At 43.8% G+C, this 24,279-nt stretch overlaps 1 protein-coding gene across 6 annotated transcripts in view; it reads left to right on the plus strand.

Annotated features, from left to right (window-relative positions):
* The window catches only part of MATN2 (matrilin 2), a 508,152-nt gene that overhangs the window by 459,731 nt on the left and 24,142 nt on the right, over positions 1-24,279 (plus strand). For all 6 annotated transcript variants that reach the window (XM_069220527.1, XM_069220524.1, XM_069220521.1 and 3 more), the window contains 2 exons: positions 4,912-5,325; positions 22,764-22,916. In XM_069220527.1, the coding sequence (XP_069076628.1) occupies positions 4,912-5,325; positions 22,764-22,916 (567 nt within the window). The remainder of the gene's footprint in view (positions 1-4,911; positions 5,326-22,763; positions 22,917-24,279) is intronic.

Consider the following 24,279-nt stretch of genomic DNA (forward strand, 5'->3'; position numbering starts at 1 on the left):
GGCACTGATTCCAATGTTTCAAATTGGAGCAGCAGTTCCAGTCCTCAAGGTCTTACGCCTACTAGGTCTGTTTGCTTCTTGCATTCTGTTGGTCACTCACGCTCGCTGGCATATGAGGGCTCTTCAGTGGTGCCTCCGCAGGCAGTGGTTCCAGCACAAAGGAGATCTCGGGGATTCAATAAAGATCTCCAGGGACGCTGTAGCGGATCTTCATTGGTGGACCGTAGACGGCAACCTTTCCCAAGGAAAACCGTTTTCACTACCAGCTCCTGTGGCCACAGTAATATTGGATGCTTCCACTCTAGGGTGCGGAGCTCATCTGGGGGATCTGGAGATCAAGGGTCATTGGTCTCCAGCGGAACAGATGTTGCATATCAATCTGTTGGAGTTGCGGGCGGTACGTTTGGCGCTCAAGGCCTTCCTCCCTTCCCTTCGTGGTCAGACAGTTCAGGTCCTGACAGACAACACTACCGCAATGTGGTATATAAGCAAGCAGGGAGGATTAGGGTCGTACCTTCTCTGCAGAGAGGCTCTGCGACTCTGGTCCTGGGTTCAGGACCATCAGATTTGCTTAATAGCGAATAATTTGGCCGGAGTACTGAATGTACGTGCGGACGGTCTCAGTCGTCACTTCTCAGTAGATCATGAGTGGCGTCTCCATCCAGACCTGGTCCTCTACATCTTCGGGATGTGGGGTACGCCTCAGGTGGATTTATTCGCCACTCAAGAGAACCCACACTGTCCGTTGTTCTGCAGCCTCCAGTATCTGTTGCAAGGAGCGTTGGGGGATGCGTTTCAGATGTCCTGGAGCGGCCAAGTTGCTTTACGCGTTTCCCCCCATACCCTTGATTCCTCGGGTTCTGAGGAAGGTTCGTCAAGACCTGGCCCAAGTCATTTTGGTGGCCCCGGACTGGCCGAGAAGGGTATGGTATACAGACCTGCTTCAACTCTCTCAGTGCCCTCTGCTCCGTCTCCCGCTCAGGGCAGACCTCCTCTCACAGTCGCAGGGGCAGGTTCTACACCCCCACCTCCAGAGCCTGCACCTTCATGCCTGGAGATTGAACGGGGCAACCTGAGTTCCTTTTCTTTCCCACCGGATGTAGTGGATGTTATTCTATCATCCAGGCGACAGTCCACTAAATCCATTTATGCCGGTAGGTGGGCAAAATTTGTGGTTTGGTGTGGAGAGAATCAAAAAGATCCCTTAAAGGCCCACCTTTCAGATATTCTTTTGTTTGCTCTTGATTTGGCAAGGAAAGGCTGTACGGTAGCTACGGTTAAAGGTTATTTGGCGGCTCTGTCAGCTTTTCTTTGCCTTCCGGACCAACCTTCTTTATTTATATCTCCGATTGTAAATAGGTTCGTTAAGGGTTTAGTTAATAAGTTTCCTCCCACGCCCTTTCACATGCCTCAGTAGGACTTGAATCTGGTACTGACGTTTCTGATGGGTTCGCCTTTCGAGCCTATGCATTCATGCCCGTTGAGATACTTGGTCTTAAAGACTGTTTTCTTGATTGCGATTACTTCTGCTAGGAGGGTTGGGGAGCTTCAAGCCCTTTCTGTTAAACCTCCTTTTACCATGTTTTTCCCTGATAAAGTGGTGTTGAAAACCAGGGTGGCTTTTCTGCCAAAAGTTGTCACTTCTTTTTATATGGGGCAGGCTATTACCCTTCCCTCATTCTACCCTCCTCCCCACCCCTCTAAGGATGAAGAGAGGCTCCATTGGTTGGACCCTAAGAGGGCCCTGAGTTTCTACCTGGAGAGGACAAAAGACTTTCGTCTGGATGATCAGCTGTTCATAGGGTATGTTGGACAGCGGAAGGGCAGAGCGGTCCAGAAACGAACAATCTCCAGGTGGGTCATCCTGTGTATAAAAGTTTGTTACTCTCTGGCTAAGAAAGTTCCTCCTGAAGGTATCAGGGCCCATTCTACTAGGGCTAAGTCCGCTTCTACGGCCCTAGCGAGAGGAGTTCCATTAGTAGACATTTGTAAAGCGGCAACTTGGGCGTCCCTCCATACCTTCGTAAAACATTATTGTTTGGACTCTGAAGTGAGGAGGGACGGTCATTTTGCTCGCTCGGTATTACAAGATTTCTTTGTGTAATCAGGCGGGCACCCACCACCGAGTGCGTACTGCTTTGGGACTCTATTCATAAGGTGAGGAATCCACAGGTAGTTGTATCCATCAGAAGAACAAGTTACTTACCTTCGGTAACGCTTTTTCTGGTGGATACACTAGCTACCTGTGGATTCCTCACAGTCCCTCCTGCCTCCCCGTTGCCTGCCTGATTTCACAGTTATCTTGTAAGTGGTTGATTTTTGTTTATCTGGATATATGTATATAAATATATATATATATATGTTTTTATATATTTATATAAATATATGCGTTTAATGGGAAAGGTTATTGTATATATATATTTTTCTTTATGGTTTTTGATGGGTCGGTTCTCACCTGTTCGCCTCAAAGGCACGTAAAAAATTAGGTGAAACTGATGTCAGTACGCCCACGAGGACCTCTTATTGGCACGTTGACTTCAGACGGAGTCATGTGGAGCCGTGCCATTATGACATCCTCGTCGACGTGGACAGCTAGGAAGAAGACTTTCTGTCGGATGCTGGCGCAAGGACGAATTCATAAGGTGAGGAATCCACAGGTAGCTAGTGTATCCACCAGAAAAAGCGTTACCGAAGGTAAGTAATTTGTTCTTCTCACTCAGTGTCTCTCTGAACACTAAAGTCTACCTGCCCACCCTCTGACTTTCAGATGACTGTCAACCACCTCCTTGTCACCTTTCTTACACTTGTCTGAGTGCCTCGCCTAGCTGTTTCTTCCTCGTCTGTTATGAATGTCTCGGTGTCTTAATCACCTCCCTCGTCTGTCTCCCTCCCGCTCACATCTGTATATCACACCTCTCTCACACACATAAAGAGACACACACGCCTCTTTGCCTATCACTCGCCTATCACTCACCTGTCACTCTGCACTATCCCCTCCCTCTTTTCTCTTCCTTCCGCCTGTTACCTTTGTCTTCACAAGCTGCAAATGCCACCAAAGGGTACCACACACTACCGAACGATGCCAGTGTCAGGTAAAAGGATGCCAATGCGTTGTTCCGGTGTAACGTCCGTTCAACCCCGGAATGCATTTATTTTATGACTCAGACTACCTGATGTCCATGTTCGCTGCGGGTAGGGTGACCAGACGTCCCGGATTTCCCCGGACAGTCCCGTTTTTGATGGGACTGTCCCGGTGTCCCGACGCTTCTTCTAATTTTAAATAAATGTCCCGGTTTTTGGGACTAAGGTCATATTATTAAATAAATGTACCGGTTTTTGGGACTAAGATCATATTATTAAATAAATGTCCCGGTTTTTGGGACAAAGGTCAGATCATCTAGGGAAGCATAACTTAAAGAGGCCTATAAAGTATGAAATAATGTAAGTATTTTATCTGTTACTGTCAGGCAACCCAGCCCCCTGTCTGCTCCCAGCAGAGAGATGGAGTAGAGAGCAGAGAGAGGTGGGTGGCGGGTGGGTTGGGGGTGCAGGGTGGAAGGTCAAGCCATAACTCATTTTATGTATGTAGTCTTGTACATGTGTGTGTGTACACACACACACACACACACACACACACATATAGGCACACATTCACAAAGCTATGCAAAAAAAAACGGGCCAGGCAGATATAAAAGTGAGAGTATTGCCTTTAGTCCTCCTTTTATGTCTGACCTGTCCCAGTTTTTGCTCCTCAAATTCTGGACAGCCTAGCTGCGGGCCAATGGAAGTAAACAGAGCTGATGAGAGCCCTTGCTTACTGCTTTTGTGGCACCGCCCCTTGCGGCCTTTGAGGCCAGAAGTCGCAAGGTGCAAGCCAGGGGTAGCAGCTGACACCTCTAATGAGCCTTATATAACACCCACGCTTCTCCGAGCTTCAGAGGTGATGAATATCAACGTTTTGCTGCATTTTTCTCTAACAGATCTTAATTACCACCTGCACATTTATTTAAGGAAAACCTCAGCGCTACAAGAATTGTCCCAATGAAAAAAATTGATTGGTTCATATAAGCATAAATTCTGTAAAGCTCTAAACTTCAAGCGCTTTTGAAAAATAAAATCTGAAATAAAATTAAACTTCTTTTTAGGCAGTAATTCCACTCCTTGGGAAAATACTTGTATTGTGTCTACGATTCTAACCTTTTCCAGAAGCATAAGTAAACTTTCTAATATTATGATATTAGTTGTTATTGTTACTATTACACAAAATTGGAAAGAACATAGGAACTTTTCTCCTTTGTTATGTCGAAATAGTTTACTCAGCATACTTCAACTTGAAAGGAATTTAGTAAACTCGAATATAGAATTCTAAAGGTCAACAAATGCTAGTCTTCATTACAAATAATTCTATCCTAACATATAAAAGAATAAGAAAAAATCCCCGAAAATATAATCCGATATCATTATCAAACCTGATTATGTGTAAAATAGCGTATGGGTCATGTATGTATATTTACATATGTCAATTTCTAAGGTATCGTATGTGGATTCTATCACGCTCTCTCCCTTACCTAGCACCACCCTCTTGTTTCTGTTAGCTTTAATTAACCTTTTAATGTATTTTGAATATATAGTACGGCACAAACACACATATTATAGTACAGTCGAAAATAGCACTTTTTAGTCACAGGGTTGGCTATGTCATTATATTGTACAGTCACTAGATTTACAATGTATGTCTTTTGGCAATTTTGTGATCAAATATTCATTAAAAATATTTGATAAAAAGGTTGTATAAATCCTGAAGGTGACCCTGCCCTCTATTTAGATTACAACATTCCATTTCCATCACTTGAACACTTCATTATTGCCCATTGACCTGCATTATACAATCCTTTTCTTTTCATTATGCAGGATGCACCGAAGGACCAATCGATCTTGTGTTTGTTATTGATGGATCCAAAAGCCTTGGAGAAGACAATTTTGAAATAGTGAAGCAATTTGTGAATGGAATTCTGGATTCCTTGGAGATCTCCCCCAAAGCTGCAAGAGTGGGCTTGCTGCAGTACTCCACCCGGGTCCGCACAGAGTTCACCTTGGCGCAGCACAGCTCAGCCCAGGAGATGAAGAAGGCTGTGTCCCAAATGAATTACATGGGGAAAGGTTCAATGACGGGGCAAGCCCTAAAACACATGTTCTACAAGAGCTTCAGTGAAGTAGAAGGGGCCAGAGCATCTGTGTTCAGGGTGCCCAAAGTGGCAATTGTGTTTACCGATGGGCGAGCACAAGACGATGTCGCAGTCTGGGCTAAGAAAGCAAAACACCATGGTAAGTTCACCTAAAAACGCCCAATCGGTGTGGAGTAGATCATCTTCTCATTGACATCACAAGGTACTTTCTCGCAGCCTGTTTTGGTGATTTTTTTTCTATAGCAAATAATGTCCATCTCCTTAAACTGTAATGAGAACAAATTTAATGTGAATGTCCATTGGCACCTGTACACCACGCACAGTGTGCTACAGCCCCCTCCCAAGCGCTTTCACCCAAGATTTAAGTTATGCACACACCTAGCAAATGCTCGAACAATGTCATAATCTAAACCATAGTCAACCACACACACTCCATTCTGTTTTTTTCAGGCAGTGAAATAGTTGCCCTGCTTTATACTATGGTATTCACATTTGTAGTACACCAATGCGCCTTTCCCTCTCATCATAGGGCATCCTCTAGATTTGGGCTTTTAATTGCAAAACCAGGAAATATTTTTGATTTTGTGAGATTAGCAGAGACTATGTTTAAAATGTAGGTTGTATTTGATTTCTGTGGGTTTTTGTAAAGGTAAATTGCTTTAGACCTTGTAGATCTTTGTGCTTAAATCTGTATGCGTGGGTGTGTCGTGGCATATAGGCGTTTGTCCTGTGCTGGGTGGTCAATTATTAATTTCCAGGCTGGAGTATGGTGTTATATACTCATCACTGTTCAGGTAATTGAGATGCAGCAGAGGGGGCAGTATGTTTATGCAGGATTTATACTAGCATGTCTATGATTTGTGTTAGTGAGGTGGATCGCAGTGCTGTTTGTCAGTGGTTTTGTGCAGGTTTATGGCTTTGCTTCGGTGGTATTCACATTAGGGTGTTTGGGTTGTGGGTACTGTGTGATTTCACAAGGTGATGATTTCAAGGTGTGTCTAGAACACTGGTGAATGATAATGTTCAGGGGTGAGCTGTTGGGAATCCAATGATTGACTGATCATGGGATATCTGACAAATGATGGGTGAGTATGGTAAAAGACAGTTTAAAATGTGCTGACTGTAAGCCTGATTGTGTGCTTTGTGTTTTGCGCTAAGGTGAAGAGTGCACCATTCAGAACTGCTGTCCCCACCTTTCCCCTCACTCGTTACCGCGGCAGGAGCCATAGTGTGGTCACCACCCTACTGTCTTGTAGCTGTCTGGGCAGCTAATCTTTCTTTTCTCATCTCGGTCAGAATTGTCCTTCATTAAGAGAATGACTATTTCTCACTCCTTCCTTTCATTCTCTCACTGATCTACCATCCTCTTTTCAATATTCTGTTATTGATTGTTGTGTTTGCTGCAAGGCCAGTTCAGGTGGTAGGGTGTGTAGAGCTTTTGTGACATTATAATTACGCATTGGGCAATACCAGATCGGATCCTTCTGGTATATGAGAGTGAGTAAGTGACCTGTTTCAAAAGCTATATGGACCCATCTTCAGCATTCACCAGAGGGATAGATGGTATGCTGTGGCACGATGACCATTTCATGCACAGGTTTTTGCATATAGGTTGTGGGTCTCAAACATTTGTATATTATGAATATATGTTGTAAGATCTCCTATTAGCAGTAGGTCATAAATCATATAAATTTAACTACATTCAATAGAAATACTGTGAATTTAGAGTGGTTATTAACTTTTCATAGAGAGCTTTTGCTATCAAATAAATAATTTTTTCCATCTCTGCACCAACATTGTTACACTGGCAAGAGCACCTTCTAGGTAAAAAATTGAAAGGAGTTCAGGTTTAGATCCAACGTAGACAAAAGGTAACTATGTAGACTTGGTTGGGGTATGAAGCTAACCAGATACAATGACAGCCATAATCCAGAGGCTACTATTGCCAACTTACCTGCTATTCCTTGCAGCAACGCCACTCAGCTGTCCAAGTCAGATGCTACCTGCAGGGCAGTGTGATGCCACCGAAGGCAGTGAAATCGAGAGTACAACTCTAACAATAGCCATGAATCACACTTACCTCCAACCCCTGCCCACACTGAGGGGCCTATTTATATGTGGGTTTGTGTCACTCTTGCACCATGCAAGGCAATGCCATATGCGATTTATGAACCACGCAAAGGCCACCTTGCATGGCCCTGAGTGGCTTCATAAATCTAGAGTAAAGCAACACAGCGCAAATCGCAGCGTTGCATTACTTTGCACCAGGGAGGCATTCCATGGGTGTTGCGTGATGCATTCCCAGATTTATTAAAAGTGATAGACCTGGGAATGCACCAAAATGCCACACCTTCCTAGATGAGGCATAATGAGGAGAAATATTTTTATTTCTCCTCGTTAGTTCCTCTATGTGTGTTGCTTTCTGCAGCACACATAGAAAGAGGAATATGCCTTAGGGGATTGTTTTTGTGCAGGAAGTTATCCCTGGTGCAAGGATGCCTGCATTGGTGCTAGGCGGCCAAAATGGCACCAGCACAGGGACAAAGTCAGGAATGCACTGTATTATTTTAAATACAGCGCATTCCTGCCCTTTCCCTGTGGCGCAGCAAGGTGACTTGCTGCGCTGCGTCATTTGGACATAAATATGCCCTGACTGTATGCGCAACATGCAGGGCCAAACACAACTGCTGAAGGCTAAACAATCTAAAATATAGTCCAAAGGGCTATTAGAAGAATTGTCCTAAAGCTCGCACCAGAAGTTTTGTTATTAGGCTTCTTTACTTCCTGTGCCTGTATGAGCATGAGAAATGGAGAATGTACTGGGTGACTTAGTGGAGTCTTGGAGTTTGATCTGTATTAGTTACAGGCAGTCATCATATCCCCCTCAAGATATACGAGGAAGAATGCCATGCTAGTTGGTATAGTTTTGGTGGTCCTACACATAGCAGACATGAGGTTAAAAATTCTACTACCAGGGATTAGGTCAAACATTGTGCTAATGGAATACAGCTGCCTTCTCCTGGGACTGTGATTATGGTGAATTTAGAGGATTGTTTATTTCCCAATCTATAAGGTTCTGTATAAGCCTCTCTTGTATTGCCTCTACGATTCCTCTTTCCCTTCCTATTTAGAAACCACGAAGACTCTGAATTATATTTAATGTTATAGTGCTGGCACTACTTTTGATTAGTTGAATAGGCCTTTACATTTGAACCAGTTGCTGCCCTAATATGGAAATGGAGCATTGCTGAATTCTGTATTCACTGTTGTTTTGGGAAACCTGGCCAACAAATCAGATTTATATTAATTAGCCTTTTGTCAAGTACTAAATGCTGGGACTGTCTGCTAAGTCTCCTAGTTTGCTCGACTAGATGGTGAGTTATCCTAGTAGCTACAGTGCAACCCTACTCAGAATACTATACGTGAACGATATCAAGTGTTTCTTTAAGACAGTGTCAGAGTGCAGGAAAAATCTCCTCTTACGATTCTTGTCCTCAGATGCAGGGCAAGAATAATGAGAATGGCTAGCACCAAACTCCCCACAGGAAGTAGAAAGAGGCAGTCAAAAAACCACATGAAATATCGATTAGACATTCCAACTCCAAGAATACAAACATCTGGAACAAAACTAGAAACAACAGGATGAAGAACACAACAAAAACAGGGAACAGATGTGTTGTGATTAATTATTTGTACAGAACAGTCCAGCTATATATGGTTGAAAAGAACTAACATCACAGAAAAAGGAGCATACTTCATCTTGGATTGGGATTCCCAGAACACATCCTATTTGAAGAGGGTGCTTTAGTAATGCTTGACCACACCCTTGATGCTGAAAACCATGCCACTTACTTGGGAATCGAAGAAAAGCCCTAGTTTGACATGGTTTTTGCAGAATAGCGTTCCACAGTCCAGCTATTGCCCTATTCTTGATCATAGAACCTCTTCCAGGATGAACCTTTGGGAGGCTGCAGGCATTAACACTCCAGGATGGTTCTTGCATATTGGTTGCTAAGCTACGTGTTGTGGAAGAAGACAGGGATCCACAACAGATGTAGGTATTAATCATAAGTTTATTGATAAACGCGACCTAGCGTCCAGCCACTCTGGAAAGGCAGCAGTAACTGTCTTTTTCAGAATGTTTGGACGCGTACATTCTTCAGAACGACAAGAATCAAAACACAACATATCCTCTTGTCTTCTTAATGAGTAACCAATAAAGAATGACAAAAATTCAAAAAATGAAAACGAAAGAAAGAAACAGAAAACCAGAGTTGAACTTTAGCATACAAGTTACTAATAACATAGTTCTTCAAGTAAGGAACATTCTAAAATCAAAAGTTACTTCACAATATAGTCCTTCAAATAATCAGGACACTTATTCACTCTTGTCGGTTGTTTACGAATGGTTGTGCCTAAATGAGGTGCACTTGCATCTTGATTCATACTCTCATGAATTTCTCCTGTGTCTTGCAACACACCATCATGAACAGCACTTGCGCCTTGTACCTCAACTCCTCCATCCTCTTCACAAATTACGTCATCAGAAACAACATCCCTCTTGCCCTCATTTCCCCAGAAGAAGGAGCTAGAACACTCTTCCTCCCCTTGACTTCGAGCATGCACTCCTCCTCTCTGATACAAAGCTACATTCCTCACATTCCACTTTTCACCATCTTCAATCTCAACTTGAAATTTCCCCACATTCTTTACACGAAAAGGACCTCTAAACTTCGAAACGCCCCCTTTGACTCTACCCGACTTGATCTCAACCCATTCCCCCACCTTCTATTTATGGTTGTGGTGAGAAATCACATCCTTGTCACCCCTTGACATCCTGTCCCCACCTGAAGCAACCCATTCTTGAAGCCAGGAGGGAATCAATTTCGAGCCTTTTGGTCGCCCCCTCATCACACAAAAAAGAGAGTCTCCAGTAATACAGTGTATTGTGGAACGATAAGCCCGTACCACATCAACAATCATTTTCCGGACACTACAATGATTGGCAAGAGCTAACTGCACTGTCCCCTTGATTAATCTATTGATCCTTTCCACAATGCCATTACCCTGAGGATAATACAAGGATGTTCTGGCGTGACGCACTCCACAATTTTTCAGAAACGCACACATCTCCTTCAAAGTTAATTGTGTCCCATTGTCCGTGATCAAAACCAGTGGAATACCTTCTTCCATAAAAATATCTTCCAAAACTCGTATAGTAGTTGTTGTGGTCACGTCACGTACAAACCTAACCACTAGCCACCTTGAATGTACATCCACCACCACAACTGCAAAGCGCATCTGAAGAGGAAGTTCCAACAGTGGACCAATAAAATCTAAACAAATAGTGTGCCAGGGCTTCCCAGGATCTTCAATGTGTCCTTCCATCTTCCCCACACCAACTTTCAACCTCTTTTCACTCTCCTTACACAGCCTACACTGCTCCACCCAATGCTTAATCTGACCATCTAAGCCTGGCCACCAAAAAAACTCTTTCAACCTCCTGCTTGTCATTCCTTGATCCAAGTGACCCTCATGGGCTAGGGAAAATAATTTAAACCTTAACCCAATTGGTTGAACAAAACGCTCTACCTGCATCAACACACTGTCCCCACAACACGACAATTCGTCCAACACATGCAGAAATGGCCTCACAGACAGCAGAAGAGATCTCTCTCTTCTGGCCCGTAAAGAAACTAGTTTGAAAACACACTTCAGACAATCATCCCCAGCCATCTCACTCTCCCATTCCTCCAGCGTAAATGTACCTAACCCCACTCAACCACATCACCAATGGAGGTCACTGCATCATCCGTATCACAACACTTTATCAATTGGGAATCAACTTTCTTCCAGTCAAGAGACAATCTGGACAGGCAATCAGCCTGGACATTTCTCCAACCTTGGACATACTCCACACAATATAGATACTCTTGCAGTCTAGCAGAAAGTCTGGCCAACCTTGCTGACCCCTTCCCCGCACCACCAGCAGACAGTATCCTTAACAGTGGTTTGTGATCACTCTTCAAAGTAAACTCCAATCCCCACAAATACATTCTGAAGTACTCTGTACCCCAGACAGCCGCCAAGGCCTCTCGTTCAATAACAGAATAGTTACGTTCTGTCTGGGTCAAAGTTCGAGACGCAAACGCCACAGTCCTCTCACACTTATCATGCATCTGTGACAACACCGCTCCTAAATCTGTACCACTGGCATCTACAGTCAAGATAGAGCGCACATTAACGTCAAAAGCTGTTAGGATACCTGCTCCACAAATTTCCTCTTTGATCCTGTTGAAGCAAACCGTCTGCTCACTAGACCAACAAAACTTACTCCCTTTCCTCAACAATTTTCGTAGATCCTCAGTTTTGCTTGCAAACTTATCCACAAACTTGGAGTAGTATTCTACGAGTCCCAAGAAGGACCTCAACTGTTCCTTATCAGTCGGAGCTGGTGCCAGCCTAATGGCCTCTAATAAACTTCTCTTTGGTTTGATACTCCCTTTAGAAATTGAGTACCCTAAGTAGTCAATTTCCTCTACAAGAAAGATGCACTTCTCTTTATTCAAACTCAAGCCAGCTTCATCAATAATCTTGAGAACATTTCTGAGTGTGATATTGTGTTCACCAACTGTTTCACCCATGACAAGTACATCATCCTGGAAAAACAATACACCTTTAACATCCCCAAACATTTTGGCCATCATTCATTGAAACACACTTGCCGCGGATGCCAAACCAAAAGGCATGCGGTGAATTGAAATGTACCTTCTGGAGTGACAAACGCCGTAATGTGTTTGGATTCAGGATGAAGCCTAATCTGATGATAGGCACTTCTCAAATCTAACTTTGAGAAAAACCTACCATTTTTGACCGAGGTTAACAACTCATTAATATTCGGCAAGGGGTAAACATCCACCACAATGTTCTGGTTCACAGACCTCAAGTCCACACACAATCTCACCTTACCATCTGTTTTCCGTGTAATGACAAAAGGAGAAATCCATGGAGAAACCTCAACAGGTTCAATAATACCCTCTGCCAACATGTTGCTTATCACCTTTTTGACTTCGTCCCTGACTACAAATGGTATCTTGCGAACCTTGTGCTAACTTGGGTGAGCATCATCCCTCAACGTAATCTTATGTACGTAACCTTTTAAACATCCCAACTCTTTCTTAAAAACATTCCCAGCCCCCTCCAAAATGTCCTCCAACTGCATATCATCTACCAACAAAACTCTTCCTGGATGATGGAAATGGAAGCCCTTGACAAACTAAGGACACTGAGCCTATTATATGGTGGGCATCCCCCACCCCCCTCGTTTACTGCCACCAATCACACTCCCTCCACTTTTGTGTTGGCGGACAGTCCTGACCCATATTAAGCGACTTGGTAAGCTTACTGCCCAGACCCTTCCATGGGTTTGGAACTAGATTAATACATGTCACAGCTACCCAGGTTCCACCCATGGAATCTAACTGGTATCACTAAATTGGGAGATATTTGGGACCAGGATCAAATTGTTTACTAGGCCTCCTTCATATACTCCTAAACCTGCATACCCGGCAAACCTAGGCCTCCTTCATATACTCCTAAAGTGCATGTGACATACGAAATTCTAGGGAGCTTGCCTGCACAAAAGAACTTGGCAACGAGTGACTGTTGGTCGGGAAAGAAGGTGGATGGGAGGATATATGGATAATTTGGTTGGAAGGGCATAGAGGAAGGGGGAAGTACCATCTTTTATATAGAGCCACTCTTAACAATCTGGTTAAGTGGCAGGGAGACCCAGGTATCCAAGTTCTCTTGGTTATGTCATATTATCAGGAGAATATTCACATCCCACACTTTTTGTTGAACCCTAGTTTTTTTACATGCCCAGATATTGAGATGGGCATTCAGTCACTTGGAGGTGGGTGGATGTGGGCAACAAGGGAGGAGCATGCTTATGTCGTACTTATGTCGACTTCCTCCAATTAACCGTTGATCTGAACGTGTCGCTATAGACAGTCAGTATCTGTATCAGTCATGGCAGTGAAGGTTTAGGGTGCTGGACATATAGCAGCATATTGTTTGTGCAAAGGGACATCCTATCTTCTAATCCATTTGGCCAAAGAAATCCAGCTAATTGCGCATCTCTACTAATCCATTCCATCAATGGCTCTATTGCTAGTGCAAAGAGGACAGAAGGGAGAGCCCTGGCGCGTACCACACATGATTGAAAAGGGGGGAAGCACCCCATTAACGCTTACCTATGCCCTCGGCAGGTTATACAGGGCCGCCATGTAAGTTACAAACCTAGGACCAATATTAATCTTCCGCAACACTTGGAGAAGGAAGGTACAGTGCATTGTGTCAAAAGGTTTTTCATAATCCAGCACGAGTAAAGCACCTATGCTATGAACCCTCTATTTAGGACATATCCATTTGTAGGTGGCATAAACAGTGTCTCATATTGCTACTGGGCATAAACCCACTTTGATCCTGGTGGACAAATATCCCAATTACTTTGACCAATACTAGTGGCTAGTACCTTAGATAACTGTTTAATCTCAAAGTTAAGTAAACACATGGGCCTGCGCAAGGGGCACTCGTCAGGAAGCTTGTTGAGTTTGTTAATGGTAGAGATAGATGTGCATTAGAGGTCATCTGATAGGGAGCCTGTGCGTTCTACCACCTGAAAGAGGTTCTGTACATATGGTATAAGACGAGAGGAGAAACTAATTCTATAGGGAGGAGAATGGGGCCTGGAGTCTTGCCTAAGGGTGTGGCGACTGTGGCTGCCTGGATTTCTTCCAGGGTTAGCGGGCTATCTAAGTCAGACTCAGAAAGGGATTTTATTGCATTGCCATGTCTCTAGTGATGGGATACAGCACTGCCAGCGGAGGAGGGGCCTCTCGCTATAGAGCTCGCAATAATAATTTACAAATTCTGCTGCAATCTCAACTAAGTTGGTAACCAAGGGACCATCAGTCACACGAACTGTAGGATCTATCCTGGTTCCTAATTCTTTTTGTGACAGCCAGTGAAGCAGCATACTTATTGCCTTGTTCATACATTTTATATTGGAAATAGCCTAGGCATTTTTGGCAGTGTCTAATAGTTTCAGCTTTAGAGTCTCACGGATATCTTGCAACCACTTCCTCCCTTCTTCAGTTAGTCTTGTGGTTTTCGTATTCAATAGGTTTTAAATTTGAGTTTCTAATTCTATGATTTCCCTCTCCCTATGTCCTCTTTGCCGTGTGCGGTGGAGAATCACTGTTTTAAAGGCCTCAAGTAGGCCTAGAGGACATAGAGGGTGCATTTATTTTAGAGTAACCCCTGTTCGTAGAAGGTCAACAAATTAATCATCTCCAAGCCATCAAGAGTTTAAATGCCAGATGCTACGTGGGCCATGATGCTAGCCATGAAAAAGTAGTTCAACCAGTCCATGGTTAGAAAGATCTCTCTGAAGATTTTGGACCCCGGCAACTATACCTAAACTGTTGTTTGTCATAAAGAAATTTTCAAGACTGGAGTTACAATTGAAAGGGTCTGCAAATTGGCACCATTCAAGGCGAAAGGGATGTAGACACTGCTTTGTACCCACGGGATCCCTCCCAAAACCTCCTCTGGCACCACAAAATGGCCTTGCCCATCTATGTGAGTCTTAGACACAACCAATGGCAAGGATTTGTTGAGCAGTATTGCCACTCATCTGGAGCCCCTGGTGAAGTCAGAGTGGAATACTGTAGTGAACCCATTTCATCCCAAAAAGGGGCATCTAGAGCCCAGGAGGTGAGTCTCTTGCAGTAGAATCACAGCAAAGGCATGTCTATTAGCATATCGCATGAGCGCTCCTTGCTTAATCCTGTCAAGGAGACAATTAACATTCCAGGTCATTATTTCAATCTCTCTCTTAATGTCTGTCATTAGTTGTTGTGTTGAGATTCTTAAGGGGTAGTGTTTTGTGTGCGCAGTTGCTGTGTGCCAGTGCCAACTGTAAAGAATGCAGGACAAAGTAAACTTTGACATTACCCTCCTAAATGCTCCCCTCCCTACAGTTCTCACCGGGAATCTTTTGTCACCCTAACTGAGAACAAGAGCTTAAAATAATTGATTTAAATCCCTTTAGACCTCCAGAGGAAAAAAGGCGAACAACAAAGAGGGAATAAGAAGCAACACCTATTGTTATTTAACGTGTGTCTTTGTAGCCTCAAGTGTGCTCAGCCTGAGGCTTTGCTACTGATTGTTGGTCCATAGAGAGAAAGCACCTACCATTGTCCGTATCTGTTGAGTCAAGATATCAGGCAGTGCTATGGCTTAAAAGGTCAGCCCTCTCTGTCATTGATTTATATCTGTGACCGGAAGCGTCTCCGCTGCATCCAGGTGGGGCCGCCATTCTCTGGCCGCCCCTCCAACCTCTTCTCATCCATGTTTGGTGATTGACTCCCTGTTTGGGCAGGGACCTGTACGCCACCACTGCCATAAGCGGTCTGGGAGGTAAAAGAACAGGGCCTGTCCCCGGAAGAAGACTCGCAGCTTAGCCGGGTACAGGAGCACCCTTGAACATAGCTTATGTTTTACCTGTCCAAAGGATTTCTGTTGTTGCTGAACTAGCCTAGTGTAATCAGAAAAAATAGGATTTTGCAGGACTTATTAGTAACCTCTCCTTCTTTCAGGACATAGACTATGATGCAGTGAGGAGGGAGCCCCTGGCAGAGGCCTCTGTGCCAGCCCCCCGTGTGCCCACTCAATGAGAAAGCAAATGGAGAGCTTCTACACAAACACAAATGTGCGGATCCAGGTCTTGAGGAATTGTTCAAGGTGGCTACCTCCTACTCCCTTAGGGAAACCCACCAGGTGAAGGCAGGAGTGGCCCTTTGTGTCTCTGACCCTTGCTGCCATTTCATCAGACAAACTGTGCAGTTTCTGGACTCTCTGATTCAGTGTGTTCACAGAGTCTTCCAAAACAGATATGCGGCTCACTGTTTCAGTGAAATGGCTGGTCATATTGTGCACGGCCTGCCGCAGGAGAACCACATCTGCACCCACTTCCCAGATTTTGGTTTCTGGTCCCTGTCATGAGGATGGTATGGCCTGCAACATGAATCAGTGCTCGAGCAGGCGTCACCAATGAGAGACACATTGTCCTGTAGCTTCAGACTGAGGCAGTCTGAGGACTTGTCTTCTGAGGAAGGATTTTGATGAACATATCCAGTTTTACCTGCTTATTATCCTTTGTATTATCCTTTGCCATAGTGAATGTTGGAAGCAGCACCCCTATATCCCAAATGTTGTCAGGTCATTCCCACAGCAGTCACGATATAGAAGAATGCCAGACCTGCCTAGCCTCCCCTCAGGAGCTGCATGAGAGCTGCTAGGGCTCTTGACATCAGGACAGCCGAGGCAAGTCCTTCTAAGAGTCTGACCAACCATCAGTGACGAAGGGCAGGCACCAGATTTTCTTTTTAGCTCCGCCTAGGGCAGAATTGTCCCACCTCAAGTATCAGCTCCACAGATATAAAAAATTCAGCCCAGATTTTATCAAGGTTGTCAGGCAGGTAAAGTGTGTCTCAGGGAAACGGGTCCAGCTTTTAAATGTAAAATGAATTATTCACCACGACTTATCTATATTGTATAAAGCACACCTGTCCAGAAACAAGACAAACTCTTCTCTAAGCTTAATAGAACATTAAGGGTACTGTTGTGGGACAGAGGCAGTTCACAGACAGTGCTGTACATCCCACGTAGAGGAGTATATGATGGGGAATATCACTCCCAGATTCAAGAAAATATTTCCAAGTGTAACAATACATAGTCTTGAATAGTTGGGCTTTTCAATTACAAAATAAGCACAGTGTTTGGAGAGGTTCCTTAAATTAATACATGGAGGAAGGGCTCCCAAACTTCTAATGGACCCTAAGGAAAAAGCCTTGTCCTGCTGACATGAAACAGTGCGTGAAGAAACATGGGAAGTGAGAATGTTGTGACAATGGAGACATCAAAATGCTTATCGGTGATCCTAGCGCTCCTAAGAAATCTAAAGGAGTGTGGAAGCTAGGACAGGTTTGGCAACCCAATTATGTGTGATGCATGTCTCCAGAATAGATACCTATTGAATGATACCGACAAATTTTTGTATATATGCAGTTAAAACATTAAAACATGCCGTGCACAAGGATGGATCAATGTTATGCAATGCAATCTTCAAGGCACCTCGCCACTGGAACACTGGATCCCTTTGAAATAGCTTGGTAAGAACGTGGTTTCCTGCATTTTTTAAACATTGATGAATATGGCACCAGGTAAGTTGACGACCTACAAGACAAATGACAGGTTGACGATGGTGAGACGGAGAATGAGAACTGGTTGAGGCCAAAATGTATCAATGAGGAGACACCATTCCATCTGGCTTCTAATTGGTCCAGCTAAAAATACTCCATAGAGTACATTGCACCATGACTATGGTGGTGAAAATGTGGCGGACGGGATGCATATCTTGTTTCAGAGGTTGTGTGGAGGACGGCACTCTCCTTCATACTCTCCTACCCCACGACTGAGGTACTTTTATTGGCTCATTAATGGTTACAGCAGAAAAGACAGCTTTATTTGACATATTGGAAGACTCTACACTGCATCCGTACCAGGAGCTGTTTTGGGACATTTATTTAATGATGACTAGAAGAGCTATTGCACAATTCTGCCCAAGGTGCCTGCATTGACGGATGTATGATGGCCGTGGGAGAGGGAGGCTATATAATAGACATGGCTGACCTAATAAATTACAGAAGATTATAGGAGACCTCGAATACAGTATGATTCAAGATAAATTAGATGGACCAGAAGATGATGGGTATTCTTCAGACTGTGGCTGCTTAGCTGATTTTTCTCCAAGATATTCCATCTTTTTAAAATGTATAATCTGTGTGGAAGTTTGTCTATAATCTGTGAGTGAATGATGTTGTTGTTGACTTGGTATAGGAAACAACAGATTATCTGTTGTTTCCTATATCTATTCTGCAATACATAATCTGATCAGCTGTCATGGTATTTGTTAAATGCTTTTGTTTTCACAAAAAATTGTATCTTCAAAATCAACAATGGATATACAACCCACCAGGGGGGTGGCTCCACATATACAGTATCTTTGGGGTATGGATTGACATAGAAGAAGAAATTGAGTACTTCAAAAGATATTTACAGTCCCCACACTATTCCCTCGCATTTTGGAAAAGGGGTGCACTTCTTGGATATTAGAACAACATTAGAGGGAAAAAACAGAAAGGCTTTACTAATAGCAATAAGCTTTCATTTTAATCCCCCTTTCAATCAGGTGTACTGTATTAAAATTATTGTATCACATGAAAATACATATCACGCAAGATAAAATAAATTGTTGAATAAATCCCTGCAACATGGCCACAATGAAACGTGTTTACAAATGGAAAACAATGGTTAATACTTGCTCCTTGAGGCAGCTTTGCAAGAAAAAAAGAGAATACCATGCGAGCAATAATTCTATCACAAGCAGGTTGTCATATGTGATAACGAAAACGATCAAAAAGCATGAAACACCTTGGATTATGAAAATTTGAGGATCATTTCTATAAATAAATTATTTGTGTCGCACAAAAAGAGAAAGTTGAGGGATGTTTTAGCACTAAAGGTCAGCAATGAATGTTGAACAATCAAGGATAGCACCAGTCTAGTTAGGGACTAACCGTTGTCTGTGATTATTAAATTGCAACAATAATATCAAAGGACCAATTCTTAAAAAATTAGAACAGCCAACGATATTCAGTTTAGTCAGTTTTCAACATGTGAATCGTTAAATGTAATATATTTGATAAATAGGAGGCAAAATTACAAAGGAAAACTTCAAGAAAATCAAGACAAGAATTACGGGAACGCAAATGATAATGTGAAAGTCTTTGGGGTCAAAGCACTTTGTTGAACTTGGTGACAACGGTTCGCAACTGAGTTGTCAGATTCGTGTGAAGGTAATATGAGTATTGTTTTACTGCGTGGGGAAAGTTGTTGTAAAGGGTTTTTAAATACAGCTTCAATGTCATACATCAGCACTGACATTCTGTTTTTTTCGGCAATACTTCTCCAGAAACTTGGCAGATTTTCTGGACGAAAATGCCCTACCTCCAAGCCCTCAAGGGGGCGTGGTTAAAAACTTAGGGGTCAAATTTGATGACAGCCTGTCTTTCAGGCCACAAATTAGGTCAGTGGTTGGCACTTGATTTCCCTGAAAACGTTCTTACACTATCTGTGCTTCACTACAAAAATAATGGTTATCCAGACCCTGATGACCTCGAGGTTGGACTACGGTCATGCCCTGTATTTGGCCAGCCAGAGTGCCTGCTGGAGAAGCTTCAGGTGGTCCAGAATGCATGGGCTCATTTCCTTTTGAAACTGCCAGTTAAAGCGTGTGTGTCTTCTCATCTGTGCACTCTTCACTGACGTCCTATCAGAACAAGAATACTGTTTTAACCCCTTGCGGGCCACGGACGTAATGGTTACATCCGTGGCTGTGCCTCTCAGGTGCCACGGACGTAACCATTACGTCCAATTCCCCCCCACCTCAGGTCAGGGCTGGAAGAGGAATCGCTTCCCCTTCCACTCCCAACCCCCTTCAACCCTCCCAGTGACGTCTGATGATAGAAGTCACCTTCCAGCGCGATGCGGAAGAGAAATGCAAAAGCTTTTCTCTTCCGCTCAGGAGGAGGGGGCCAGCAGAGGCATGAAAGCAAAGGCGCAATGAGATCAGGAAGCAGAAATGCCCACTAGAGACCAGGGATTTCTTTTTTTGGTGAAATGGACATGAGGGGAGCGAGCCCTTGGGAAGGGCCACTCCCCAGGGGGGCAAATCATTTTTAGGCCATTTCTGCTCCCCCTGGGGGCACATCGGTCTGATATAATTAGGCCAATCTGCCCCCCGGGGGGGGGAGACAATCCGTAGACATCATTTATGTGTGGGGAGCGACCCCTTAGGCAAGGGTCGCTCCATGGGGGGCCAAATTGTTTTTAGGCCATTTCTGCCCCCCACCACTGGGGCAGATCGGCCTAATATAATTAGGCACATCTGTCCCCAGGGGGGGCAGAAACCACTAGACACAAGGGAATTGTTTTCTTTATTACACTTACGCATAAGGGGAGCGGCCCCTTGGGCATGGATCGCTCCCAGGGGGGCAAATAATTTTGAGGCCATTTCTGCCCCCGGGGTCAGATCGGCCTAATGTAATTAGGCCGATCTGACCCCCCGGGGGGGCAGAAAACCCCTAGACTCCAGGGATATATATATATATTTTTTTTCATTTATGTGTGGGGAGCGACCCCTTAGGCAAGGGTCGCTCCCCAGGGGACCAAATTATTTTTAGACCATTTCTGCCCCCGGGGGGGCAGAAACCACTAGGCACCAGGGAGTTTTTTATTTATTATCCTTCCGCATAAGGGGAGCGGCCCCTTGGGCAAGGGCTGCTCCCCGGGAGGGGGCAAAATAATTTTAGGCAATTTCTGCCCCCCCCTGGGGGCAGATCGGCCTAAAATAATTAAACCGGTCTGCCCCCAGGGTGGGCAGAAAACCCCTAGACACCAGGGATAATTTTTTTTTTTTTATATATGTGGGGAGCGACCCCTTAGGCAAGGGTCGCTCACCGGGGGGCCAAATTATTTTTAGGTCATTTCTGCCCCCCCGGGAGCAGATCGGCCTAATTATATTAGGCCGATCTGCCCCCGGGGTGGCAGAAGCCGCTAGACACCAGGGAATCTTTTTTTAATATACAAATGCAAAAGGGGAGCGGCCCCCAGGTGGGGCAAAATATTTTTAGGCCTTTTATGCCCCCCCTGGAGGCAGATCAGCCTAATATAATTAGGCCGATCTGCCTCCGAGGAGAAGGGGGGCAGAAACCTCTAGACGCCAGGGATATATATATATTTTTATTTACTTTATGTTTTTATGTATGGGGAGCGACCTCTTAGACAAGGGTTGTTCCCCTGGGGGGGGAAATTGTATTCAGGCCATTTCTACCCCCCTTGGAGGCAGATCAGCCTATTTTTGTTAGGCCAATCTGCCCCCAAAGGGGGCAGAAACCACTAAACACCAGGGATTGCTGTGTGTGTCTATGTGTATGTTTTGTTTGGGGGGGGGGCTGCCCCTTGCACAAGGGTCGCTCCCCATAGAGGCACATTACTGTTGGCCATATCAGATCAGCCTATTTTTGGAAGGCCCATCTGCCCCCAAGGGGGGCAGAAAGCCCACCAGAAACCAGGGAAGATTTATTTTTCAAAATAAGAGGGTGGGGTATGGCCATACCCCCACCCCAAATAAAGAGGGCCAAAGTTGTTCTGCCTACCAGTGGGCAGATGGGGCAATTACCCCCGATCCACAGCCCGGGGGGGGGGGCAGAAAGCCTACTAGATGGCATGGAATTTAGAAAAAACAAAAAATAGTGGGGTGGTGGCTACCAACCAGTATGGGCTTGGTTAGGCCCGACCCCAACTGAAGGGGATAACAGTCTTTCAGCTCTCCCCCCGCACACTAAAACATCTTATCCCACGGCAAGCAAGAGGACATTTGACTATTTTGGATTTTGGTTTTACATTTGGGCCATGAGAGCTTGGTAAGTCTCAAAATTGTCCCACTTGGAATGGTGAGGGCTGCACTTTTTTGACATTGGGACACTGCCATGTAGAAAAATCCACAAGACCCAGACACATCTGAAAACTAAACATCTGGTTGATTCCAGGGTGGTGTGTTTCACATGCACCCCGTACCATTTTCTTACCCACAATGCCCTGCAAACCTCCAACTTTGCTGGAAATCACACATTTTTCCCACATTTGTGCGATGGAACCTTCCGGAATCTGCTGAAATCCACAAAATTCCTACCACCCAACATTGTCTCATCTATACCGATAAAACTTCTGCTGCACTTGTCAGCCTAGATTTTTTTTTTTTTTTAAACTGCCCTTTTGGACACGCTTTGGTTCCCCCTCAATTTCGACATGTTTGTGGTTCTTACCTGTCACAGGAACTTGGCCAACCTACACAAGTGAGGTATCATTTTTACCGGGAGACTGAGGGGAACGTTGGGTGGTTGGAAATTTGTCCCAGTGCGGTGATCCCATACAGAAATGTGGAAAAAAATAGATTTTTTAGCTAAATTTGAGGTTTGCTGAGGATTCTGGGTAAGAAAACACTGGGGGATCCACGCAAGTCACACCTCCCTGGACTCCCTCAGGTGTCAGAGAGCCGTAGGCTGTGACTAAACTGCTTCCACTATTGTCACTTCTGTGACGCTACATAAGTAGCATTACCACATAAATAAATATAGGTTCTCAATTGTTATTTAATGTTGTCACGTCCATCAATCATCCAGCCAGGATTCAGAAGAGTAAAGCATGGTAGTGGATATGCAAGACACAAAAAACAGGCGTATTTGTTGACACCTTACAATGCAATGCACAACTCATACATTGATTTATGTATTATGAATACCAAGTATAAGAGTACTGAAGATAAATTAGATATACCATGTAGCAAGTAAACATACATTATATAATGATAAATATTCTCTTCAACAGGCATAACAATCTACGCCATCGGGGTCGGTAAGGCTATTGAGGAAGAGCTGCGAGAAATTGCATCTATACCAGAAAACCGACATCTCTTCTACGCAGAAGACTTCAGCTCTATGGGAGTATTAACTGAAAAGCTGAAGGCCAGCATCTGTGAAGGTACTAGCACCAGCAGAGCCCATGATATTTTATAATCTCCTTCCTTGCAACAGGCATTTCAGTTGATTCCTAATCTCTTTATGAAAATGGTGTTTTTTAATTTGGACAAACTAAAAACTAAAAGGCATTGCAGATTGGACATAGTGGGACAAACCAAAGTTGCTTTCACAAAAGAAAATTGAAGGGAACCACTCTTTCTAACTCAGCTCCTGCATCAGACATCCCATAACGAAATGTTGACAAAGAATACCACCATTCACCACGCCCACATAACCAGACAAAAAGGTGATGAATGTGGTACTGGATAATATGAATGAACACCGCCCCACTCTACATGCCAGTCAACATACTGAATTAATGGGAATAGAATTCTAGGGTCTCCTTCTGTCCATCATATAGAAAACTCAGAAAGTCTGTTGTCTAACGATTAATTTTATCACACACCTTCACGTCTGGCAGACAGTATATTCCATCAGAACTGGCTAGTTGAATTTTGTCTCTCTCTTTGTTATGTTATAGTATAAAGGATTGATCTGTTCATCGATGACACACACAATTGATAAACAAAGAGACACTGTATGCAACTGTACATGTAAAGCACTGCTCGAATCAAGAGTGGAACAATGCATCTTATACACGGCGTTGTGCACAATGTTGATCATTACAATGTATGTATCTTGTTGTAGATGTTACTGACCAGCAGATGCCATCATGTACGCACTCTTACTGTGTAGTCAACCATAAAAGTCAAAACCAATAAAAACAGATTTAAACTAAAAGAATAGCACCATTCACTCATTAGAAGTCAGTTATAGAAGTATTTATCCCCTAACCAAATGTCAGTAGGATTCATGACAAAGATAGCTCTTTCTGAAAAGTCTACTCTAAACTGCCGACCCACTCCTAGCTCTTTGTGACCAGCTCTACTATCAGTTCCTTAATCTCAAAAGAGATCTGTCATGTTAAAAATGCTGATGATGGATAGTGATGATGATTATTATTAACTGCAGTGCTACAACACTGCACAGCCGCGGTAGCATGTGTTACACAACAGAGTATAATAATACACTATGGGCCTGATTCACAAAGGTAAACTTACATCTTTGTGTAAATGTATGATTGTTTGCTATTCACAAAGGTATTTTACTCATGGTATCTTTACATCTGCGGAGTCTCTGCACAAAAAAAGATAGGATAGTCTTGAGACCTAGAATGGCAAACAATAGTAAACCTATACAAAAGTGTACGTTTGCCTATGTGAATCAGGCCTTTTTTATATTACTAGCTACCATAACCATGCAGTGTTGTAGTATTGCATAATTGCAGAATTAGTAATAATAAAAAACACATAGTTTTAACATTT

The sequence above is a fragment of the Pleurodeles waltl genome, chromosome 2_2 (assembly GCF_031143425.1).
Source record: "Pleurodeles waltl isolate 20211129_DDA chromosome 2_2, aPleWal1.hap1.20221129, whole genome shotgun sequence".
NCBI lineage: Eukaryota > Metazoa > Chordata > Amphibia > Caudata > Salamandridae > Pleurodeles > Pleurodeles waltl.